This window comes from Primulina huaijiensis, chromosome 12 (genome assembly GCF_012295235.1).
Source record: "Primulina huaijiensis isolate GDHJ02 chromosome 12, ASM1229523v2, whole genome shotgun sequence".
NCBI classification, from domain to species: Eukaryota; Viridiplantae; Streptophyta; class Magnoliopsida; order Lamiales; family Gesneriaceae; genus Primulina; species Primulina huaijiensis.
In genome coordinates, this window is record NC_133317.1 from 17,279,423 (window position 1) to 17,305,439 (window position 26,017).

The 26,017-nt window shown below is 34.0% G+C and overlaps 2 protein-coding genes across 3 annotated transcripts; one reads left to right on the top strand and one right to left on the bottom strand.

The window, feature by feature from the left end:
• The first annotated feature begins 2,933 nt into the window (after positions 1-2,933).
• On the top strand, positions 2,934-5,128 carry LOC140990278 (uncharacterized). Of its 2 annotated transcripts, XM_073459886.1 has the most exons (4): positions 2,934-3,315; positions 3,930-4,006; positions 4,870-4,994; positions 5,110-5,128. In XM_073459886.1, exons 1-3 carry the CDS (start codon positions 3,093-3,095, stop codon positions 4,954-4,956), a joined length of 387 nt encoding a protein of 128 aa, XP_073315987.1. In that variant the 5' UTR covers positions 2,934-3,092; the 3' UTR covers positions 4,957-4,994; positions 5,110-5,128. The 2 variants fall into 2 exon arrangements, with proteins under 2 accessions (XP_073315987.1, XP_073315986.1); XM_073459885.1 differs by lacking the exon at positions 5,110-5,128 and having other exon boundaries at positions 2,935-3,315; positions 4,870-5,101.
• An 8,939-nt stretch (positions 5,129-14,067) lies between these two features.
• Positions 14,068-16,190, bottom strand: LOC140989444 (serine/threonine-protein phosphatase 7 long form homolog). The gene is made up of 4 exons (XM_073458645.1): positions 15,284-16,190; positions 15,094-15,206; positions 14,925-15,012; positions 14,068-14,829 (listed from the first exon to the last, which is right to left on the bottom strand). The coding sequence occupies exons 1-4, from the start codon at positions 15,623-15,625 to the stop codon at positions 14,068-14,070; spliced, it is 1,305 nt and encodes a 434-aa protein (XP_073314746.1). The 5' UTR covers positions 15,626-16,190.
• Positions 16,191-26,017: the final 9,827 nt, after the last annotated feature.

Sequence of the window (26,017 nt, forward strand, 5' to 3'; positions counted from 1 at the left end):
AAACCATGAAATAATGAATTATATTAAAATAAAAATTGTTTATTACAAGTGAGTCAATAAATTCTCTAGTTAACAGTTGGCTCACAGGACATCTACTCTAACATATTACAAGTTATAACTTTTGTTAACCTGGTGAACGTTTAGTCCTACGTTTCTCGAACGGTTATATATTAATTAATTTGATTATATTTTTGTAGAAAGGGAAGAGTTCGCCCTATATTCATCTCTGGTTGATTTTTCATATGAAATTTATAAACCTCATAGAGCAGTTACCAAAGACGAAATGAAAACTTCTACTTCATTTCGTAGTACATTTCCGGTTATGCAAATATAAATATAGTATAAATTAATCCTATTATTTCACCTATAAATCTTTATATAATCGAAATTATTATATTATATATTTGATTTAATCAGATATGTCAACATGTACATCAGTTTGAGAGAAATAATTTTCATTGTTTAGAAAAGTTATTTGTGCTTCGTTTTATCAATGAAATTATTATTATTTTGCATATAAAATAGAAAGATAGCAATCTAAATTGAATTTCTTTATAGGAAATTAGAGCTATTGTCTCTCTTCTTACTTTTTTTTTTTAAAAAAAAAAGAAAAAATAAGTAAAATTCATAAGAATGTTAAAATGCAATTCCATCAATAGGACAAAAGAGAATTGAACTTAACCCAAAAAGGTATTTGCCTTTAATTTTTCTTTTCCCTTTACTTCCTGACGGAAAAGAACTTTAGCGTAAAATATGCGTCAGGCGTTACGTATTTGCAAAAACTAATGTGAGACGGTACTATCATGAGTCGTATTTTGTGAGACGAATTTCTGATTTGGGTCATCCATGAAAAAGTATCACTTTTTTATGTTAATAATATTACTTTTTATTGTGAATATCTGTAGGGTTGACCGATCTGACAAATAAAGATTCGTGAGACCGTCTCACACGAGACTGACTCGTATTTATTTCACTTATTTTCATTTTCTCATACATTATCAATAATATATTTAAATTCATAAAATTTCTTTATCTGTTCTAATCTACAATGCAATCTTTATCCATCTTATTGTGAGATACTTATTTCAAGTTTTGTACATCTAAACCGCCTAAGTCACAATTAATAAAGATCGTCTATGTAGAATAATCGACTCAATTATTATTCTATCAATTTGCCAAAGTGTATCGGATAATAATTCTACCTTTTCCTTTCTAGATTTAGCGATAAAGTGTCAACTCTTTATCTTCAACAATAAAAGGTGTGCACACAAATACTAGTAATATAGTCGGAAATTTTCAATTTTAATCTCATAAGTTGGTTTGTTTATATTTTAGTTAGACAACTTGTTAAAATTCAGTAATTTGGATTTTTTTTGTCTTTTTTAACCCGAAACTAATAAATCCATCGAATATGATTTCTTTGGCACATATTTTTTCTTACATGTCACATGTGATGAGAATTAAAATCATATTACTCAAAATAAAACTAATATGACCAAAACTAAACGAAAAATAAAGCAAAACGACTTCCAATACTTCAAAATTGGAGGAAACAAGTTTTTCGTTTCCGATTTCCTCTAGTATGGTAAAAAAGACATGAGATTACATCATTAATGTATAATGTAAAAAACCCATAAAAATACGAAACTCATGGAATCCAATGATACTAAATATATAAAATAAAGATCACCCACCATATGTGACATATCATCTGGCGACAAAATATACCTTGGACCACAAATTATATGTTAACATTCATCCTACAATGTAAAAAACAAGTAATTATCTTGGTTTATTTATGAATAAATTATTGATATGAAGGTGTGTTTAAATTAATGGATTCGAAATTTCAAATCCGTTATTTAAGTAAACTGTAATGGTTTGGATAAATATGATATTTGGGATTTCAAATTTCTTTCAATGTCATTTTAAACTTGTATTTTAGTCATTTAACGGATTTGAAATCTCTTAGTAAAATCAAATCAAAGTAAAGACAATCCGAGAGAACTTGACTCAAGTACAATTTCAACCATAAGTCTTTTGTGAGACGGTTTCACGAATTTTTATCTGTGAGATGGAACCCTACCGATATTCATAATACTCTTAGCATAAAAAGTAATATTTTTTCATGGATGACCCAAATAAGATATCCGTCGCACAAAATACGATCCGTAAAACCGTCTCACACAAGTTTTTACCCAATTTCAATTGTCTTGGAAAATAAGGCAAACAAGGAGGTCATTTAGGTAAACCACTACACAAAATATCAAATAATCCTAAGTGGATAACATCACTATCTTCTTTATAGAAAAGGTTCTGAGATTTTTTAATATTTTTTAGTTATTATTATGATTGGATTTAATAATAATAATAATCATATTATTATAATTGTGTAAGGAAGAATTATTCAATCTGTCACACACTATGAACAAAATATCTTTTCATGTACTAGTAAGATATTTTCACCTCTGCTTCAATTGGCCTACTTCCCCTAGTAGTAGCTGGTACCCATACGCGCCACTAGTTAGATATTTTTGCCGACTTTCGTTGTTTCACTCAAATGTAATTTGGAATTTAATAATTTTACTTAATATTAATTAATATCTTGATACATGATCCATGTAATAAACTAAATATTATTAATATAGAATACTTTTTTTTTTGCATTTTTTTGTTGTAAAATACGATAATTTTTAACTATTTCTTTTTAATTTTATTAATTTTTATGTTAAAATAATAATATTATTTAATTAGTGTAAAGATCTCAAATTTTATAATTCAGATAATATAGATGAGAAAAATTTATTTTTTTTTTCTGGTTGTAGCACTCACAGTATACGATATGCACGCGCTAAAAGAGAGAGTGGAAACGAACAGTAGTTTCACGAATAAATATCAACATATGGAGAATACGATGAAATTGTTGACAAAGGCAACCGCCACCTTCAAATCATCCTATAAAGCCAGGGAAGACTCGAATCATACCGTCTTGTATTAGCCATCTTCTATGTATTAACCATCGAAAACTCTTGGCCCACCGGAAACCACCACCACCACCTCGGCGGCACGTACGGCAGTTCCCCCGGCGGCCGATGTCGGAAAACAATAATAACAAGAAAGCGATGGATTCGAACAAGTCACATTGGACAAATGAGAGGCATGTGCATTTCCTGAATTCCATGGAGGACACCTTTGTCCGAACAATGTTCGAGAGTAACAGCCGTTATAACCCACGCCTCGATCGCTATTTGCCGGACACCTTGGAGTCGACCGAGGATTTAGTCAGGGAAAGAAGGAGAAGACATTCCACTTCAGGTATATCGATTTTTTTTTTCCCAAAGGCAAATTAAAAACAACTTCAATGGTTTTGATTTCTTTTTCCTTTTGTTTAAATTTTTTTTTTTTTGGGCTTGATTTGTGTTATTTATACATATATACAACTAATAATTTTAAACAAAAATTTATTCAGGTAAATATATAATGAAAAATTAAGACACCTTGATATTATTTTTAGTTACCCACCCGAATCTCTTTCTTTCGTCCTTCTAAATTTAAAGTAGTTCTCTCGTAATACGATCTCACGAATCATTATTTGTGAGATAGTCAACCGATATTCACAATAAAAATAATATTCTTGACCTAAAAAGTAATATTTTTTCATGGATTATCCAAATAAGAGATCCGTCTCACAAAATATGACATGTGAGATCGTTTCACACCAATTTTTGGTATGTGTTTGTATGTATAATTTGTATTTATGTTTACATGAAAAAGTTAACGATGATTAGTGAGATATTTATATAAATTTATTTATTTATTTATTGAATATCCAAATATAAAATGGAACAAGATTTTATATAAGAAATTATTTATTATATATTAATTTGTCATGATAAATAATATTATCATGTTTGTAAATTTGATTGTAGATATTGTTGAGTCCAGTGGGAAAAAGACAGACAAGAAATCCAAATTACTATCGGCCCATATTTCTTCACAAGATCAGGTTTGTCTCACTACATATCTGCAATAATATGTCACGCGTAATGTTGATTTTCTGTTACATTAAATTATCTTTTTTAATTTTGAAAATTGGTTCGATTCATGATATTTATACATATCAAGGAAAATTTTAAAATGGTCTATATGAGTTTTGACCTCTGAATAATCAAAATTTCTATTATTCCAATAATTTAATTCATTTTTATTCCAGTTTTTTTGCTAGATGTTGACGTCATTGGATATATTAACAATGTGAAGTATCATGTTGACTAAAACCAAATTCGGAAAAATTGTCAAATTTCTTCTCTAAGTTTTTTTATTTTATTTTTTTTTATGTTTTAAGTGATCTTATAAGTTACCCAATTTTATTGTTCATGTTCTATCGAAGTGATGATGTGATACCGAAATCGTTTATATGATATCGAAAATTGTTGATAAATATCTATAATTGCTGACATGTCCTATGTGTTAATATATTCAAACCCAACCTTCAAATTAAAGACTCAATGTCTTTAACTATTTTGGGGATCAAATCCCCCTACTGATAAATTTGAAGGGCTACATATTTTGTGTTTATTAAAAATTCGTAACTATACATATACGACAAAAAAAACTTATGTGAGACGGTCTCACGGATCGTATTTTGTAAGACGGGTATCTTATTTTGGTAATCTATGAAAAAATATTACTTTTTATGCCAAGAGTCTTATTTTTTATCTTGAATATCGATAGGGTTGATCCGTCTCACAGATAAAGATTCGTGAGACCGTATCACAAGAGACTTAGATATTAAAGCATGTTTAACTTTAATTAACACTGTATATACATAAATTATATGGATTAATCACATGTTGCCACGTGTTACAGGTGGTCCCACAATTTCAGAAATGGAGTGATAATAAAGATAAAGATGATAAAGACCATCTTGATGTCCCCCTTGGAAGACCAAATTAACAAAATATTATTATCAACTGTGATTAACTATTATTATTGTTACAATGGAGTTTTAATATGTATTTGTTAATTAGTTTATGGTGTATTTTATATGTATTGTAACGAATAAAAATGCACTCTTGCTAATGTAATTTTATGTGTATGATAGTATAGAGTTTAAAATATTTTTTTAAATTAGTTTATGGTGTATTTTTATATGCAACTGTAATGGATAAAAATGTACTCTTGCTAATATAAACTATAAGTGTTATTATATTGTCCAACACATGTATGATAAAATATAATAGATGATAATTGTATTATTTAATTATATAGATTTGTAGAATAATTGAAACGTCTTTTATTTTTTAATTTTAAAATCTCACTAAATTTTTTTTCATACATACTTTAGAAATTCATCATTTAAAATAACTTAATATTTCCATAACTCGAAATAATTTAACATTTAAAATCTTATGTGCATAAAAATCCCTAAATCATCAATTAACAACATTCGATTTCAATCTTTAACATGATCAAACTAAATTCAAAATAAAGCATAAAAATCTCTAATAAATTCATGAACAAAAATCTTTAAATCTTTTAACTATCAAGCTAATACAGAAAATAAAGTTTCTCAACAGTGTACTGCCGGACTCGATCCACTCAAGCGTCAGCGCCTCCCTCAATATCATCATCACTTGCAACATTCAAGCCTAATGATTACCACGTTCTAAATATGAGTAACAAATAATACATATACAATCTCATGCATTAAAATCATACTTTTATTTAAAATAAACTTGTAAGCATAAATAAATGGTAAATCGTAAAGCTTTCAATAATTTATCTTTTTGGGTGAAGTTTAATCCTTGAAAGTGACTAGCATTTATCATTTGGTCGACTAATCAGTCTTAGCTCACCATTGCGCATGGAGACGGGCACTAAGCACCAACGTAAAATAGAAATACGATTGTTGAGCTCTTTCTGGGACCTTTTCCTGTAAACGAGCTCTCTCTAGGGTCTTTTCCCTCACGATATTCCCAAAAATCAAATATCATATTTTTTATCACAGTCAATTCACATCCTCAAAATATTTTCTTTTCTTTTTAATCATAAAATATCTTGACCTTTCGCATTTATAAAATATCATTTTTAACAGTAAAAATTGCACAGCTTTACCATAAACGATAAAATCTCATATTTTCATCATAAACATTATAAAATATCATTTTGCATGCGTTATGATCCCTCGAGACACTACCAACTCATTTCGAACTACCCAGGTGTAAAATGATCGTTTTGCTCCTGGACTTAATTTTTCTCGATTTTGACTTTTTCTCACTTTTATTGACTCGAGACTATCCCAAATAATCATTTAAGTTTAAATTTAATTTTTAATATTTTATTTGACGTAAACTCGGGCTTTTTGATTTAATTCTTTAATTAATAAATCGTAAAGCGTTTAATTCTCGAATTAATTCAAACTTAAATATTTTCTTCTCAAATTAAACATAAGCTTTTTATACCTAATATACCATCGTGAACCATGAACCGACCCCCGTGGACCATGGTTCGAACCACTTACTAATTCTTAGCCCATTCGAACTATAGCTTAACTACCAAGCCATGGCTCCCCCTAAACCCGAGCCACCCTCGAGCCACCATGGACCACACCTAGCCCTGACCCTCCTAAGATTCCCCTAGGCCACGCACGAGTCCCCAGCCAACGCGAGGAGTCCCTGCGCACGACCCCGAGCCCTACTCCCTTGTTCCTTTGAATCGCGGCCCTCACCTATCGAGCCACCATGAGCCATGGTGCACCAGCCCCTGTCCCGACCCTTGATCATCCTCTCTATACCCTACTGGACCAGCTTAGCCCCCCCAACCAAGCCACACACCGTCCTTCAGAAGCCGCCCCTACACGTGCATGGGAAGAGTCCTTGCACGTGTGGGCTCTTACCCTACCGGCTGTACAAGGCTAGGACTCTTCTTAGCACCGAACTACATCCAGCACGGCCTCTTCCCAAGCCCTGGCCGAGCCGCATGCAGCATTCTTCCTTAAATAAACCCTCGAAAACCCTAGGTGGGTTGCCTCCCGTGCCAAGCTTGGTTCCAACATGTATTTTGCCCCCCTTACGACTCTTTTCTCATCCCTTAAACAACTCCTAATGGCAGCGTGTCCTCAGAAATCATAATGTTTTCCAAACGAGCGTAAAATCATCAAAATTTTGAAAATAATCGTCAATACGATAAGCAATTCAAACTCCAATATTTTTCATGCTAAAATACATAAAACATGCATAATATACGGGAGTGGAGAACTAAAATTGAAAAGCTACACTGATTCTAGCTTCCAATAAGATGTGGATGATTCGAAATCGACATCTGGATTTGTATTCAAGCTCAATGGTGGTGTTGTCTCTTAGAAGAGTTCCAAGCAGGACACCACAGCGGATTCAACCACTGAGGCCGAATACATAGTTGCATAGGCTGCAGCAAAAGAGGGTGCTTGGGTGAGGAATTCCGTCCAAGAGTTGGGTGTCATTCCTTAAACAGTTGATCCAGTCCCGGTCCACTGTGACAACTCCGGTGCCGTTGCGCGAGCGAAGGAACTGAGGTCTCATCAGCGATCCAAACATATACTAAGGAAGCTCCACATAATCCGGGTGATTGTGGGAAGAGGAGACATTTCGGTAGAGAGAATCGCCTCTGCAGATTACATTGCTGATCCACTGACGAAGCCCCTGCCAGGATCATTGTTTGAGAAGCATCGCGAAGCAATGGGTCTAAGATCTATGGTAGTTGGCTATAGGGAAAGTAGGAGATTGTTAGAGTAGGTGCCCAGCAAGCCAACTTGTGGCTCGGGTTTTTACTGACTCTAATATAAAACAATCTTTATTTTAATAATAATTTATGATTTTATTCAATTATGGCATTATACTTTATCTGTATACCCATGCAAGCTGCATAGATAAAGTCCTTGAATATACAATAAGTACCATGAGATCTGCGTCGCAACGTAAGATCATGAAACTCATTAGGAAGTATACTGTATATTCTAAACATGTTCCTAATCAAATCAGCTGCTTAAAACAAGGATAAAGGTCGCTCGAGCTTGAGACTAGCATATGTGGTGTAAACGCCATGTTTCATTGGCAATGGCATGGAGATGTCCATTCACACAGATGGGTGATCATATGATGATGCACTGAACAACCCTCCCTCAGACTATCCAAGTGGTTCTTACTTATCGAGTGGAATAGTCCGCAGTTATTGTTGTACACCATTAGTCCTTTGACCCGGGACAATGTAGAGGCTATACGTACTAGCATGCACTTTGATCCGTTTACCTTCTCCATTAAGGGTCATCAAATGGCGAGGTTGAGTGTAGTTTCGAAATACGTAGGAGCGAATCCATTGTAGTCGGGGATTCACCGTTCGCCTACGGGTGAAGATATCCTATGTGATATGATGAGGTAATAGTGCAAGGAGTCTCTGGTCAGAGCAAGAAATGTGCTTTAGGAAAATGTGTTTTCCTAGTTGCACATACCATGCCACTATTAGTACTCTAAGATAAATCGCATCGTTATCGAATTCATATGCAACTCTCGATTTACCAATGGTTGCAGATTCGATAGGGATATATGAGTTGAAGGGACAATACTGTACGCTAACCATGACTAAATGTTCTTGCAGGCACTATCAGTGATACCTAGGGGATCATGGGGCGATGCTACTAGACGCTCTTACCATGATTCGATGGGTGCAATTAGAAATGAGTTCTGACATTCTTGATCAAAGAGTTGAAGAAAAGAATGGGGTTAACTAGGGTAAACCCGAATAAAAATAAATGTTCTTCTGAATCACATGGAGATGTGAACCCACGGCTTGCTGTATCCCTGAATCATTGAGGGTCACACAAGTATCGGATTCTGTGTTCACGTTGAGATAGTCAAATTTCAAGGAGTTGGAATTTGACGACTATAGTTTGATGGAGATCAAACAAGAAGCTTATAAAGGAGTTTATGAACTGATTTCATAGGATGAAAGAAATGAAAGTTGGCATGATTGCTAAATAAGGAAGGAGAGTGGAACTGTCTGTTTTGTGAAGGAGTTCAATAATACTGGCAGCTGCCCAAAATGTTAAGTGAAAATTTTGATCTTCGAAATTTTTGATTTTCATTATATGAACAAGACTTGTATCCTTGATACATCGGTGCTCTCGGATCGTCGATCGGGGTTATAATGAGTTCTGAATCATTTATTTAGTGAATTTGGAATTTACTAATTAAATTGTAGTGCTAGTAGCAGTGACTACTAACATGTACAAATTCTCATAAATATTCTAGAAGAGTCTAGAATTAAATTAACCAAGGATTTAATTTATAAATTAAATAATTATTATTTAATTTAATATACATATATATGTATATATTTTATATGGTAATATAAAATATGTGTATATGATATTATTATATCATGTATTATTAAATGTTAATAAATACATTATATATTAATAATATGATAATTTAATTATAATGAAAATATAGAGTCCTTGTGGGAGAGAGAAGGAGTCTCACTCTATAAATATACCATAACACGGCATAATTCAGAAGATTTTTTTTTTCCATAAAAAATACACAAAATCCCTTCCCAATTGAAAGACAACTCACGGCCACCAAAAATAGTTGGAAGAAATTTTTGCAAGAATGAGATTTGCATAAATATGGATTAAGAATCCATAATTATTGATTAAGAATCAATTAAGATTCTAACTTGAAAATTTCTCGTCTCTCCATCATCCTTGCAATTCTCGGCCAACACAAGGTTTTGGGGAAAACTAATTTCGGCTTCTTTTTCTTGCTGCCACGCCGAACCGTCGCGCCAAACCGTCTCCAGATTTTGAAAATTCGGAGGCTACAGTCTCAAGGCACAAATCGCTTGCGATTTTTAGTGCAATCCAAGCGAAGAACAAAGTTTCTGACCTAATTAGACGATTAACATTGAAGATCCGTTCGTAGGGAATTACAAGAAGCGCTATATCCGCCTAAACACCGGAATAGTTGAGAGTCCAGCGTTGTGAACGCAAAGGTATAATTCTAAATGCCCTATGAATGTTTTGAACACACGACGTCCAAGCAAATTTTTTAAACTTCCGTTACATTTTGGGTGCGAGAATACGACGTCCTAACATAGAGCACTAGATTAGTGAACTAATATGCTTAATCTATCAATTCTTAGAAGATCAGAGTAAACTAGATCAGAGCTACGACCAGAATGGGAGTGAGTTTGGTTATCGTTAAAAGATTATCATTGATGGCACGCCAACTATCATCATCCATTGTTCAGAGATGTACCTTCAATCGAATCTTTCGTTGTCATAATCATATCTAGAAAATACTAAAGCCTTGCTAATAGACGCATTAGCAAACTGAATTATATTTCGACGACATTTTAAGCACTTTTATATATCAAATAAAACCACTCTCATACAGCTTGATAGGATCGAATAAACAAGAAATATGGTCTAGAGGAAGGGTGACTAGACTATTATTTAAAAAATCTTGATCATCTTTAGAAAATATTTAGACCACAAGTTGATTCTAATTTGTTTAGATTCGAAACTATTTGATAAAAAAAAAAATAAGTGTTAATTATAAGCTAATATTTAATTAGTTGTAGAAAAGATATGTTTGATATGGGTACATACTTATAATCTCAATGCAATAAGCAAAGCAATAAATAAGTGTGGAAAGTAAAAAAACAAAATTTGTTCATAGAAGTTTGGAAGTAGACAAAAACTTGTGTGAGACGGTCTCACGGGTCGTATTTGTGAGACGGGTCTCTTATTTAGGTCATCCATGAAAAAATATTACTTTTTATGCTAAAAGTATTACTTTTTATTGTGAATATGGGTAGGATTGACCCGTCTCACAGATTAAGATCCGTGAGACGGTCTCACATGAGACCAACTCTTGAAAATAAACCCCTTCAACGTATCATCTTCTTCTTCAAACTGAAGGAAGATATCACTAACAAACATCCAAATCAGAAAAATTAACAATATGGATGACAACTTTAAACATGATGATTTACGAGTATAAAATGATGCTAAACTCTATATCACTAAACAAGATGATTTACTTAACGCACTAACTAAATTTCCATATCACAAAGCAAGACAGTTTACAAGGAGGAAAAACAAACACGAAATTGATACATAAACATATTGAAAGAATTTGGTGGCCTACATTAATAAAATTATTAATTATTTATCTCACATATAAGTTATAACAAATCAATGATATAAAATTACAAAATTATCCAGCATATCTTTTTTATTTTTAATTTATTAAATTTTGAAAAGGTTAAAAATATAATTTATCATCTTATACCAAATCTAATCATTCAAATTAAATATATTAATATTATCTATCATTTATTATTACATATCCAAATCAAACATATTGAAATCACACTGTTAGTTTGGTTGGCATGATAAAAAGGTGATTGATCAGTAATCACTCCTCATCACACATTTGATATAAGTATTAGTACTCCCAATTTTCTTGTGGGCTTTCACATGGCTCGTGCATGGCCCGCACTGTACATATTATATGGGAGATGAACCATCACAGCTTGCCCCGTGACTTTTTATACAACTCAAGGACAATAATATATACTTCCTGTTTTACCCTTTAAAATAATAACAAGTATGAACTACATTTATACATATGATTTAATAATATTTATGTAAGAATTCGCAATAAATATTAAAATATAAAAGTTTATGCAATAAAATATAATTACAATCTTAAAAATCGTCTTAAACCTAGCTTATGGATTTACTACTCACTAGCTATTTAATTTTTAATTATTTTTCAAAATATATGTTAGACTTAATTTTATTATGGAGATGCTAGTACAAAACCAGTAGATGTAAATAAGCAGAAAACCAGAAGCACTTGTAACGCGCTAAAACCAGTAGCAGCACTTATCAAGTACTGCTTAATCTAATTAACAAATGACGTCTTAGCTAAAACCAGAAACCCGAAATAGACACTAGCAGATTGTTGCGTATCTCAAGTCTTTAAATATTACCGTTGATCTATTAACGTGATACTAGCATTTATTGCTTCATTTAATGCCATTAAATGTTGTACGGGAACATTTAAGACGGCTTACCATTTTTTGGTATGAACTGAGACTGATTGCTTTAATGTATTCTGTAGGGTCCATTTTCAGCAATAAAGCTGAATCACTGAAAAGTCAAAAGAGCCGTTCAGATTTTAACGTTGGTTTAAGCCTATATATGAAGACGGAGCACTTTTCTAGAAACAAGTAGTGAACGAATCTCAATTAAAGAATATCATTCGAGCATCGCTAGAACTCTCAGTTATCTAAAAAGCTCAACACTGAAAAAGCAGCACACGCTTCATTGCATACACTTGATCATTTGAGATCATTTTGTGCTAGCTATTTTTTTTTATCTCTTCTTAAGCTATTCACTTCATTAATAGAAGATTTTGTAACTGGAAAATAGTTCATTCCAGAACTTAAGATCTTTCAAGTATTTGAATTGTAAAACTAAGAGTTTCAGTAGGCGAATGGTAAGTCCTGTTGAACTGGGTGTGTACAATTGTTGTACTGTATTCACCAAAGTCTTTTAGTGATACCTTCTGGAAACAGAAGAAGGAGAGACGTAGAATATTCATCTTCGAACTTCCAGAAACAAACCTTGTGACTTCTACTGCTTTTCTGTTTCACTATTTTTCACCCACTAACCAATAGATCGTTTCCGCACATTATCTTGTGATCTGCTGGTCTTTAAACTTGAACAAGAATCTGCTAGTATCTCTAACAGGACTCTAGCACATCATTTTGAAAAATCGATTAAGTTTTCCGTTGAGTTTATTCAACCCTCCCTTCTAAACTCAATCCGATCCTCTACAATATATTATTCAAATTAATAATAATAATAATAACTAAATAAATAACAAGATGTAAAATAATAATAATAAATGAAAAGATACAAATTAATATCAATAATAAAGAAATTAAATAATGATAAAAAATTAATTAAATTAATAAGAAATTATTGAATAATAAAATTATCGATTAATTATAATTATAATTAATGATGAAACTATAATTAAATTATTGATTAAAATAATATATCATTAATTATAACGAGAATAATAATTGTATAAAAAATAATTTTAGAAAATAAAAAAATGAATTTTTATTATTAATATCAGGATTTGTATAATAAAAAAATTTAATAATAAATAATAAGAAATAATTTTTTGATAAACAATAACAGTTACGAGTCGGAAAAAGAATAATTAGTAAAATAAAAATGAATTAGTAACAAAATAATAAGAAATAATCAACGTATAATAGCCATTCTAAGTAATAAGAAATAATTATATAATAACTATTAACAAGAAAAAAAAGATAATAATGAATGATATGAAATGAATAGGTAATAAAATAATATTAATAATAATAAGAATTAATCGAAATTTTTTTAAAATTATTTATTTGTTTATTATTATTATTATTATTATTATTATTATTATTTTATATTATTTATTTATTTTTTGTTTATGTTTATTATATTTAGGAAAGGTGATTATATACACATAGTGAAGTATTTTGATCATTTCAAGATAATACACAAAATTAATCCACAATTTTAAAATCATACCAAACATCATATATTTTATTTTACTATATTATTTATCATTATCTCTCATTTTTTAATCACTCTAATTATTAATCTTTTAGTTATCCTATCATACATATCAAACGGAGACTTGGTATATGGCTATAAGATCAGCTAGGTGGACACTCAGCGAGGTTTTGAAATTAGATTTAAATGCTCTTAAATTCCCTTGATCTAAAAAATATGGAGAATTTTTGTAACTTCATAAATGACTCAATTATGAGTATTTATAGCTTTGGGTCTCAATGGTCGCAAACATGGGGAAATTTAAGGAAAAGGGATTGGATCCTGACTTATTTAAAAAAAAAAGATTCACAAGCCAATTTACATGGGTTTTTTTCAAAAATAATTTAATTTTAAAAAATTTGTTCAAAATAATTTTTTTAAAAAAGTTTTCAAAACTAATACAATCCGCGCTTGGCAAGCGCGGACGATGTGTACGTGGACAATATGCTGAGTTCCAACGTTAAGCAAATTCGTGAAACTTTGTGTGTTCGACCAATAAGGAGTCTGAAATCCGTCTGACCAAACGGACGAAAGTCACCAAACCCTGAATTACTGAAAAAATCAGGTTGAGTATTAGAGGTTCCTGCAATATTCAATTCAGCTGACGTAAAAATCGTAGAGTCTCCTGCAAACCCACTTGGTTGCCTAACCATGTCACTTCTCCATCCTAATGATGACTGATGCGAAAATGGAGAAGGCGTACTAAAATTTTGTTGAACATTAATTTCTCCAACAAAAGTATTGTACGGATGTGGTTGAAAACCAACGACAGTAACTGCAGGTGATATGATGCGCAAAATTATTCGATTGTACCATTCAAAGTAGTCTTCGTCAGTTTGCATCAATCGCCCGTGTCGCACCCCTTTATAAACATATCTCAGCCTATTATTCCACAACTCAATTGAATTCCTATGATAATCTCTCCAATTGGTGTTTCGATGTCCTAGTCTCGTGATATTATGCATATCGTCATTGTCGACGGCAGACCCTGGAATTGATTGCCGTCTTCGAAATTGTCGCATTTCCCGATTAGGACGATGCATCTCCACGATGTCAAAGCATATAAGGGGACAAACACATCGCCATATTTTGTTGTCGTATGAATCAATAATCGTCTTCACATCTATGTCATTTTTCTGATATACGCTCCAATTAAACTGTAAAAAAAAATTTAAAATTGAACATTCATTTAATCAATCAAAACAAAATAGTCTTCGTGTAATCACTATTACGTATTAACATTATGTAATACCTCATTATTATTCATACGATCTAGAGAATCTCTTATAATTCTTACAGAATGTGTTGGCGAATGTGTGTAACTAAATCCATATTTCCACCTACAATTATAAAAAAAAATTTACATATCAAGAAATATAAAAGATATATATGACATTAACACAATAATTTTTAAATATTACCGTGCACCATATGGAGAAACTTGAATCAAAGCATCCGGATCAACGGGAAGTACAACTAATGTTAACCCATCTCGATCGGGGTTAACACATTTAATCCTGTTCCATGCCCATATCTGCTTATAATAATAAAAAAAAATTAACAAATTTAACCAAAATATTGTGTTAAATAATCACATTACATTAATGATACCTGCAGGATATATAAAGGTCCAGCCATTGTAGTCTTCTCTATACGTGATGCGTTGCACAAATCACTGTATAGAAATGCTAAAACTGCACTACCCCAACTATAAGACTTCACGTTATCAACATCTCGTAGCAATTGCAAAAATATTAGTCTAGCTGACCCTCCTTGATAGTCAGGGAACATTATTCTTCCAATAATCATTAACGCAACACAACGAGTAAATTTCACAACATTTACTTCTGATGTTTCATCATTAACAAGGTTATATATACAATGATCGTGTAGTGCAGTCATAGACAGATGACCACCTTTCAAATATTTTGATGCTGGCAAAAATCCCAACATATCCAAACATATGTGTTGTCATTCCTCAACTTTGTATGACACATCTACTCCAGTTACTGCTTCATCATCAATTGTTAGCCCCCAAATTATTGAAACATCTTGTAATGTCACTGTTGCTTCACTACATGAAAAATAAAACGTGTGTGTCTCGCGTCGCCAACGTTCAACAAGTGCAGTAATCAAATGATTATCAATAACTTGTGAGCCACATTCTAAAACTCCATAAAAACCCATTTGATTTAAATATTCCAGTACACGCCTGTGTAAGTAATTATAAGTATATAACTTCCAAATCAAATTGTCTGACCTTTTCACTTTGACAATATCATCAACGGTTAACGAAGACACTCTTGATGACATATGTGTCGCTCGTAAATAGAGGATACTGGGATATTCTGGATTTCGATTATCTGTCATTCTAAATTATGTTGTAGATCTTCTCAACTTCGTCAAAAAAAATTTTCGATGAGAAAATGAGAAACTGATAAATGCGAGAATGAGAGGGCAAAGATAAGAGGAGGAAATAAGAGGAGGAGGAGGAAAGAAGAATCGAGTATAGATAAGGATTGGACGAATGGCATTGTGTGGCACGTACAGCTGCTCCACGTAGGAGCGTCCGCGCTTGGTAAGCGCGGACGCTCCTATGTGGAACACCGTCCGTGCTTGGTAAGCGCGGATTGCAGTAGTTTTGAAATTTTTTTTAAAATTATTTTTGAACTAATTTTTAAAAATTACATTATTTTTTTAAAAAAACCCCAATTTACATAAATGTTTAAGTGTAAATATATAATTAACTTAAACTCTTAACATTAAATCCACTCATCATTCAGTTGACTCCAAACTAGGTTTCTCTTCCGTCGACCTCCTTCCATTTTCTTTCCGACGATTCTCAATGCAAATCGTTTTTCCCTTCCCGAAAATTCTCGACGCAGATCCTTCCAATCTAAGCAAACTCAATCGCTCAAATGGCTGACAAAAATCTAATAATGTTAACGTTTATTTCGATTTATTGCTTTTGTTTCTTCGACTCACTTGAAGAAGAAAGAGTCAACCCACAAGGTTGACCTCTTGGGTCGACCCGATGTTTTTTTGTCGACCCAAGCGCTTCTTAAATTTATGCAATTTTTTGTGTTATTTTTTATGTCAGAATTGCTTCAGAGAACTTTGAATACCTATAAATCACTGAAAATTTGGTCTACCCAACATTTTTTTTGGATCGACCAAAATAACATCTTGTGTAGACCAAAATTTGGGTAGACTAAATTTATGCTTGGTCGACCCAAGCAAAACATTTGCTTGCTTGGGTCGACCAAGCTATTTTGGTCTATCCATTATGCTTGGTCGACCCAAGAAAAATGTTAGGTAGACCAAATTGACAAAGTTTGGGTCGACCCAGTGTTTGTTTATGTATTTGAGTTCAGATATTTTTTAGCCTGTAATATGTTTGATAATCATTGGACATTGTATTTATCTTTTAATTATTGAATATTGTATTGATCTTTTTAATTTCGATTTAAGTATTTACGGTGGAATTTTGTTGTTGGTCAGTTTTTGGGTCGACTCTGTTGATTTCTGGGTCGACCATGATGATTTCTGGGTCGATTTTGTTGATCCATGTTGATCTCTGGGTCGACTCTGTTGATCTCTGGGTCGACCCATGTTGATTTTGGGTCGACCAAGGTTGCTTTTGGGTCGAACCTTTTTCTAACACTTGAATCCATAGATTTGACAAATATGACCGATAATTACTTAATTTTGATGGATAATTTCACAATTTTGACCAATGTTGCATGTTTTTAACATATGAATTACATAATTTCACAAGTATGTTCTATAATGTTACATGTTATGACATATGAGTCACAATTTCACAACTATGTTATATGTGTTTTGACATATGAGCCACAATTTCACAATTATGTTATATGTTTTAACATATGAATCATAATTTCACAAGTTTCACAATTATGTTATATGTTTTAACATATAAATTACAATTTCATAACTATGTTAATTGTTTTAACATATGAATCGCAATTTCACAACCAACTATATTACATGTTGTTTTAACATATGAGTCACAATTTCACAACTATGTTACATGTGTTTTGACATATGAGTCACAATTTCACAACTATGTCATATGTTTTGACATATGAGCCACAATTTCACAAGTATGTTATATGTTTTAACATATGAATCACAAATTCACAAATTTCACAATTATATTATATGTTTTAACATATGAATCACAATTTCAGAACTATGTTACATGTTTTAACATATGAATCACAAGTCATAGTAAACTTACATGTTTTAAGATGTGTGTCGATCGATAAGAAAGAGAATGTAAGAATTAATTAATTTAAAAAGTTTGATTACAATTAACATAATAATCAAAAGTCAACTCCTTGTTTCTTAAAAAAAAAAAAGTGAGAATCCTTCTTTTTTAAATAATTTTTTTCTCACTCCTTCTTTTTAAATTGGCCCCATAAACATGATTTGGCTATCAAATTTATTGCAGAGTACAAACTACCATTTTTATGATGGTCATATGATGCCCATTTATTTCCTTGTACTAGCACTGTAAAAATAGCCGTTGGGGTCCAAGTGTCGGATTATCACTTGACACATGTAATAATTTGAATTTAGTGATATGTTGATCACCTTCTGATAGCCAAATTGCGTTGCAAGCCTCAATGTAATTCTGGTCAACTATCGGGTTACTTCTTTGTTATGATCTTAAATAAACCTGATCTTGTATACTTATATGAGTGTTAGTCCAATATTCTCAATTTAATCTATTCAATCTATTGAGTCTTCTGAAGGACCTTTTTGATATGAATCTTAGTTGACCTTTTTGATATGAATCCTTAGGTTTTCTGAAATGTTTAGAGAGACCTTTTGTTGAAATAGACTTCTAGTCTTCTTATTTTAAAGACTCTTTATATTTTTAGTGTTTTCATCTAGTAACCTCATTTTCGAATCTGGATTGCACAAATCTTGTCTTGATCATTTGATAGATCTTTCTGCTCTTAATCTTTTGTTCTTAAGAGTAGTGTAGTGTCCAAAACACCAGTACACATAAATCGCATGCATAATTTAATAAGTTAATTAATTTAATTATTAAATGGATTGAATGATGCATTCAACATGTTAAATTTATTTTAAATTTTTATATGTTTATTTTCTTGAAATTTAATTTAATTTCTCAAATTTAAGATTTTCAGACGAATATTCGATGATTGAACATGAATTTGCATACTGGAATTTTTCTGTGCAAGATCCTTTAAGTTTTCTTGAGTTTTTGATGCATATGATTCGTGTGAATCATCCGGGTTGTTGCTGTTGTGTAGAGGATGTATTAGGATGTGTTTAGATGTTATTTATCAGTCCTTGAATGATCGGAAGTGGTCTGGTCTCGCGAAAGAATAGGCGGAGCGCAAGCTGCCGCCGTATGCGGGTGGGGGTTGTTTTCGGTGTTCGGCTTGTTGGGGCATGTTCAGACTGGGTTAGGCTCATGGCTAGGATCTAGACTGTGTCTTATGGTGTTAAGGTGGGTCTGGTCTTGGTTGTTTATGGTCTGATGGGGTAGGAAAGTCGCTTGAGACAAAAAAGGGTAGCACGCTTAGCGCGCGCAAGGGCATGTCACGACCGGTTGCTCCACGATATCCATGTGGGACCTGAGTTGGTAAGGACCATATCAGTGCTTGGTTAGAGTCTAAGGTCATGGTCTAGGTCTTGGTTAAGGGTTGGTTCAAGCCGTGGTAATTTTGGAGCCATATAGAACCTGAACATATCAAAAAGGGGTCGATGTAGAGCCTAGAGTATCTTGTCTTGTTTCGGGATGGTTTGGGGTTGTTCCAGAGGTGATTATAAGGCTATGTACAGTGTGTTTGGTTTCTGGTAAAGGTTGAGTCGAGTCCTGAGTCATGGACGTAAGTCGCAAGTCGTTTTATTTTATTCGGGAGTCGTACGGGTAAGATGCAAGTTTATGAGATGCTTTGAATTTTAAGTTTTAAGTGGTGGAAGCGGGTCCGTGTGTCGATCCAACGAGGTCCACAATGTTCTTAAATAAATATAACGTGTAAAAAAATTTATCTTGAGGTATGTAAGTTGTTTTATGTCCAAGTTACGCATGTATGGGTCAGAAAGTCGGAGAATGTGTCCGAGAACCTTTCGAACTTATTTTATGATTGGTAGTTGATATCCAGTCCAAGGCTGTGGTGATCCTTGCCGGCCAAGCGTTGTGGTGTTAGTTTAATCAAATGAATTATGTTATGATTGTTGGGACATCGTGTTCTTGGATCCAAGATGCAGCGGAAGTTTAAAAAATTTTGTTCGTGGGCATCGTCTGTTTAAAGACATTCATAGGGCGTTTATAATTATACCTTTGCGTTCTAAACGCTGGACTCCAAACTATTCCGGTTTGAGGCGGAGATAGCCTTTCTTGTAAATCGATACGAACGACTCTTCAAATTTTGATCGCCTAATTAGGTCCACGATTAGATATTGTTTTCCTCGTTTGGTTTACACTAGAAAAGCCAAAAGATTTATGCGTTGAGACTGTAGCCTCTAAATTTCCAAAATTCGGAGTCGAAGCGGCACGGCGGTGGATGATAGAAAGTGACCGAAATTTTCACAAACAATTTGTGAATTGGCCGTGAGATCTATGATGCAAAATCATGGTTTTTATGCTAATTAACTCTTAATTAATCATTAACCAAAATTATAGATTCTTAATCCATAATTAAGAAAATCTAATTTGCTTTTGGCCAAAATTTTCTTCCAAAATTCTAGGGGTGGCCGTGGGTTTCTTTTGCAAAAGGAGGAAAATGTTTTTTAATTTTGTGTGCAAAATTAGGGTTAGTAATTATGAGTCCTTGTGGTGTATATATAGAGTGAGACTCCTAATCCAATTATGAGTCCCTCTCCCACAAGGACTCTACTAATTTCATTATATTTAAACTCCCATATGATTAATATATAATGTATTTATTAACCTTTAATAATACATGATATAATAATATCATATACACATATTTTATTTCACCATATAAAATATATACATGTATATGTATATAAAATTAAATAACTATTATTTAATTTATAAACTAACTCATTAGTTAATTTAACTCTAGACTACTCTAGAATATTTATGAGAATTTTTTGCATATTAGTAGTCACCACTACTAGCACAATCATTTAATTAGTAAATTCCAAATTCACTAAAAAAATGATTCCGAACTCATTATAACCCCGATCGACGATCCGAGAGCGTCGATGTACCAAGGATACAAATCTTGTTCATATAATGAAAATCGAAAATTTCGAAGATCAAAATTTTCACTTACCAAATTTAGAACTTTCCATGCCAGTTTTAGTGAACACCTTCACAAAACAGGCAGTTCCACTCTCCTTCCTTAGTTAGCAATCATGCCAAACTTTCATTTCTTTCATTCTATGGAATCAGCTCATAAACTCCTTTATAAGCTTCTTGTTTGATCTCCATCAAACTGCAGTTGTCAAATTCCAACTCCTTGAAATTTGACTATCTCAACGGGAACACAGAATCCGATACTTGTGTGACCTTCAATGGTTCAGGGATACAGCTAGCCGTGGGTTCACATCTCCATGTGATTCAGAATAACATTTATTATTATTTGGGTTTACCCTAGCTAACCCCATTCTTTTCATCAACTCCTTGATCAAGAATGTCAGAACACATTTCTGATCGCACCCATCGGATCATGGTAAGAGCGTCTAGTAGCATCGCCCCATGATCCCCTAGGTATCATTGATAGTGCCTGCAAGAACCTTTAGTCATGGTTAGCGTATAGTACGGTCCCTTCAACATATATATCTCGATCGAATCTGCAACAATTGGTATATCGAGAGTTGCATATGAATTCGATAACGATGCGATTTATCTTTGAGTACTAATAGTGGCATGACATGTGCAACTAGGAAAACACCTTTCCCTAAAGCACATTTCTTGCTCTGGCCAGAGACTCCTTGCACTATTAACTCATCAGATCACATAGGATATCTTCACCCGTAGGCGAACGGCGAATCTCCGACTACAATGCATTTTCTCCTACGTATTTCGAAACTACACCCAACCTCGTCACCTGATGACCCTCGATGGAGTCGGTAAACGGATCAAAGTGCATGCTAGTACGTGTAGCCCCTACATTGTCCCGGGTCAAAGAACTAATGGTGTACAACCATAACTGCGAACTATTCCACTCGATAAGTGAGAACCACTTGGATAGTCCGAGGAAGGATTGTTCAGTGCATCATCATATGATCAACCATCTGTATGAATGGACATCTCCATGCCCTTACCAATGAAACATGGTGTTTACTCCACAGATGCTAGTCTCGAGCTCGAGCGACCTTTATCCTTGTTTTAGGCGGCTGATTCAACTAGGAACCTGTTTAGAATATACGGTACACTTCCTAATGAGTTTCATGATCTTATGTTGTGACCCTGACCTCATGGTACCTATTGCTATATTCAAGGACTTTATCTATGCAGCTTGCATGGGTATACAAATAAAGTATAATGCCATAATCAAATAAAATCATAAAATATTATTAAAATAAAGATTGTTTTTCATTAGAGTCAATAAAATCCCTAGCCACAAGTTGGCTTGCCGGGCACCTAATCTAACAATCTCCCACTTGCCCTATGGCCAACTACCCATAGATCTTAGACCTATTGCTTCGCGATGCTTCTCAAACAATGGTCCTAGCAGGGGCTTCGTCAGTGGATCATCAACGTTGTCTGCGGAGGAGACTCTCTCTACCGATATGTCTCCTTTTCCCACAATCTCCAGGATTATGTGGAACTTCCTCAGTATATGTTTGGATCGCAGATGAGACCTCGGTTCCTTCGATCGCGCAACGGCACCGGTGTTGTCACAGTAGACCGGGACTGGATCAACTGTTTCAGGAATGACACCCAACTCTTGGATGAAATTCCTCATCCAAACACCCTCCTTTGCTGCAGCCAATGTAGCTATGTATTCGGCCTCACTAGTTGAATCCGCTATGGTGTCTTGCTCGGAACTTTTTCAAGAGACAACACCACCATTGAGCTTGAATACAAATCCAAAGGTTGATTTAGAATTATCCACATCTGATTGGAAGCAAGAATCAGTGTAGCCTTCCAATTTTAATTCTCCACTCCCGTATACTAAGAACAAATTCTTAGTTCTTCTCAAGTACTTAAGAATGTCCTTTACTACTTTCCAATGCAGTAGGTCGGGATTCGACTAATATCTGCTTGCCACACTCAGTGCATATGCAATATAAGGTCGAGTAGATATCATACTATACATAATACTGCCTATGGCAGACGCATATGGAATGCGGCTCATGTTTTCTTTCTCTTCATCAGTCTTAGGGCACATAGACTTGGATAGATTCACACCATGAGACATTGGGAGATAACATCTCATGGACTCCTTCATAGAGGAACTTACTCAATATAGTATCGATATATATGGATTGGGTGAGCCCTAGCATCCTCTTTGATCTATCTCTATAGATATGTATTCATAATACATACGATGCTGCATCTATATCCTTCATGGAGAACTTACCAGCTAATCATACTTTAGCTTATTGCAACATCCCTACATCATTCCTAATGAGTAGTATGTTATCAATATAAGGCACTAGGAATATCACTGCACTCCCACTAATCTTCTTGTATACACAAGGTTCTTCAGGATTTTTGGCAAAATCAAACTCTTTGATAGTGTTGTCAAATCTGAAGTTCCAGCTCCTTGATGCCAGTTTGAGTCCATAAATGGATCTCTGAAGTTTGCATTCCTTATGTCCACTTCCTACTGATGCAAATCCTCCAGGTTGAGATATGTAAATCTCTTCCTTAATATCCCAACTAAGGAACGCTTTCTTCACATCCATCTTTCATATTTCATAGTCATACTATGCTGCTATGGCTAGCAGTATCCTANCGGCAAAATCAAACTCTTTGATAGTGTTGTCAAATCTGAGGTTCCAGCTCCTTGATGCCTGTTTGAGTCCATAAATGGATCTCTGAAGTTCGTATTCCTTATGCCCACTTCCTACTGATGCGAATCCTTCAGGTTGAGATATGTAAACCTCTTCCTTAATATCCCAACTAAGGAACACTATCTTCACATCCATCTGCCATATGTCATAGTCATACTATGCTGCTATGGCTAGCAGTATCCTAATGGACTTGAAAATCGGGACTGGAGAAAAGGTTTTCTCATAGTCAACACCTTGTCTTTGAGTATATCTTTTTGCCACCAATCTAGCTTTGAAGGTCACCACCTTCTCATCCGCTCCAAGTTTCCTTTTGTAAATCCATTTGCATCCTATGGGAACAATTCCCTCAGATGGATCTACTAAGGACCATACTTGGTTTGAATACATGGAGTCCATCTCGGACTGCATGGCTTCAAGCCATCTAGATGAATCGGCATCATACAATGCTTCTTGAAATTTCTTGGATCACATCCAGGAATGGGCTCACCTTGGCCATCTTCAAGAAGCAGGCTCAACCTATTAGGCGGCCTTTAGATCTTTTCGGATCTCTTAGGAGCTTGTGTTTCTTTGATTGGCTGTTGGGGTGTGGGTTCTGCTATTTGTGTCATAGGTGGTTCTCGAATCTCATCGAGTTCTATCATCCCGCATTTTCTATTCAATAGAAACTCCTTCTATAAGAAGAAGACATTCCTGTAAACAAACACCACTGGGATAATAGAAGTAATATCAAATAGAGTTCTTCGGATATCCCACAAAGTAGCACAATTGGCTCTACTATCCAATTTGTCTCCCACTGCCTGCTTCACGTAAGCAGGGCATCCCCATATTCTTAAGCAAGAAAATTTGGGCGGCTTTCCCATCCATATCTCATATGGAGTTTTATTCATTGCCTTTATATGGACTTGATTCAACAACCTTGCCGCTGTTTCAAGCTCATATCCCCAAAGGGATGGCGGCAACTCAGTGAATCCCATCATAGATCGAACCATGTCCATCTCGTCCGATTACAATGTTCTGACACACCACACAACTGGGGTGTGGCAGGCGGAGTCCACTGTGAGAGAATCTCATTCTCTTTAAGGTGGTCTAGAAACTCAGTACTCAAGTATTCTCCACCTCGATCTAATCGTAGTGTTTTAATATTCTTTCCTAACTGTTTCTCAACTCCTGCTTTGAATTCTTTGAACTTTTCAAAGGATACAGACTTGTATTTCATTAAATACACATACCTAAACCTCGAGTAGTCATCGGTGAAGGTGATGAAGTAGGAATGGCCAAATCTCGTGCTAACACTTAGCGGGTCACACACATCTGTATGGATCAAATCCAACAGATCATGTGCACGTTCCACTTTCCCTAGGAAAGGGGCCTTGGTCATTTTTCCTTTCAGACAAGACTCACATGTCTGACGAGTCAAACATGCCCTCTCCCACTAGCTTGTGCCCTCTCCCACTAGCTTGTACATACTTCTTTGGAAATATGTCCTAGCCTAACGTGCCAAAATGTGATTGGTTTAGACTATCTTGTTTTCTTTTGTTTATCGTTGTTGAAATTCTTGTTTACTTGGACATTCACTTAACTTTGCCAAAATATTTCTGGCCTAGATAATTTCTTATGTCCAGACTTCTTGCAGTGAAGTAAATATGTTCTGACTTATCGGGATTTGTCAAATTCTAGGCCCACCATCTTCTCAATAGACCCAATCATACTTACACCATGCTCATTGGCAAGAGCCCCATCTTGCATGCGTGTAGTCATGTGTTCCTTGAAAGTGGTGTGCATCATTATGCGAGTTTCATGCACTATGCAATTCTTGCATGTGTATTTGAATTTCAACAGCATTCAACATTTTCTCAAACTGTCTCTACAGTTCATTTGACATAGAAGCGAGTATATTACACTTTAGCTTGCATACTATGGTCCCACCATCTTGCATGCTTTGTCAGTTCAGCAAGACTGACATTATTGTGTATTCTATTCTCTCCGAGTTTAGAACAATTTTCCCAGCCAATCTTGAAAACTAGTGTTCGGTTAGCTTGTTTTTATGATAGAAATGGATTACGTGACGAAATCGTAAATATACTGATATGGAAACAGAATAAACGTTACTGACTATTTTAAAATATTTTGTAAGACGTAAAATATGTAATTTTGTTTTTACGAATTGCCTCCCACTATTTTGACTTTTTCACCACCCTCTGATGAAAAAAGAGAAATCCAATTTCCTTAGTGAGTACGCAAGGCCGAATTGCGAAATTATGATCCCGAATAATATCAGCCAATCATAACTTCAAAAAGGTAGAGCCCAATTGCAACTCCTTGCAACCCTCACGTAATTTTGTCTCA

Excerpts from the sequence above, each read along its gene's own strand:
- LOC140990278 (XM_073459886.1), top strand. The coding sequence starts at position 3,093 with ATGTCGGAAAACAATAATAACAAGAAAGCGATGGATTCGAACAAGTCA. Across the intron at positions 3,316-3,929 it reads GAGAAGACATTCCACTTCAG|ATATTGTTGAGTCCAGTGGG; the intron begins GTATATCGATTT and ends ATTTGATTGTAG. Across the intron at positions 4,007-4,869 it reads ATATTTCTTCACAAGATCAG|GTGGTCCCACAATTTCAGAA; the intron begins GTTTGTCTCACT and ends CACGTGTTACAG.
- LOC140989444 (XM_073458645.1), bottom strand. The coding sequence starts at position 15,625 with ATGTTGGGATTTTTGCCAGCATCAAAATATTTGAAAGGTGGTCATCTG. Across the intron at positions 15,013-15,093 it reads GTTTCTCCATATGGTGCACG|GTGGAAATATGGATTTAGTT; the intron begins GTAATATTTAAA and ends TTATAATTGTAG. Across the intron at positions 14,830-14,924 it reads ATCGTATGAATAATAATGAG|TTTAATTGGAGCGTATATCA; the intron begins GTATTACATAAT and ends TTTTTTTTACAG.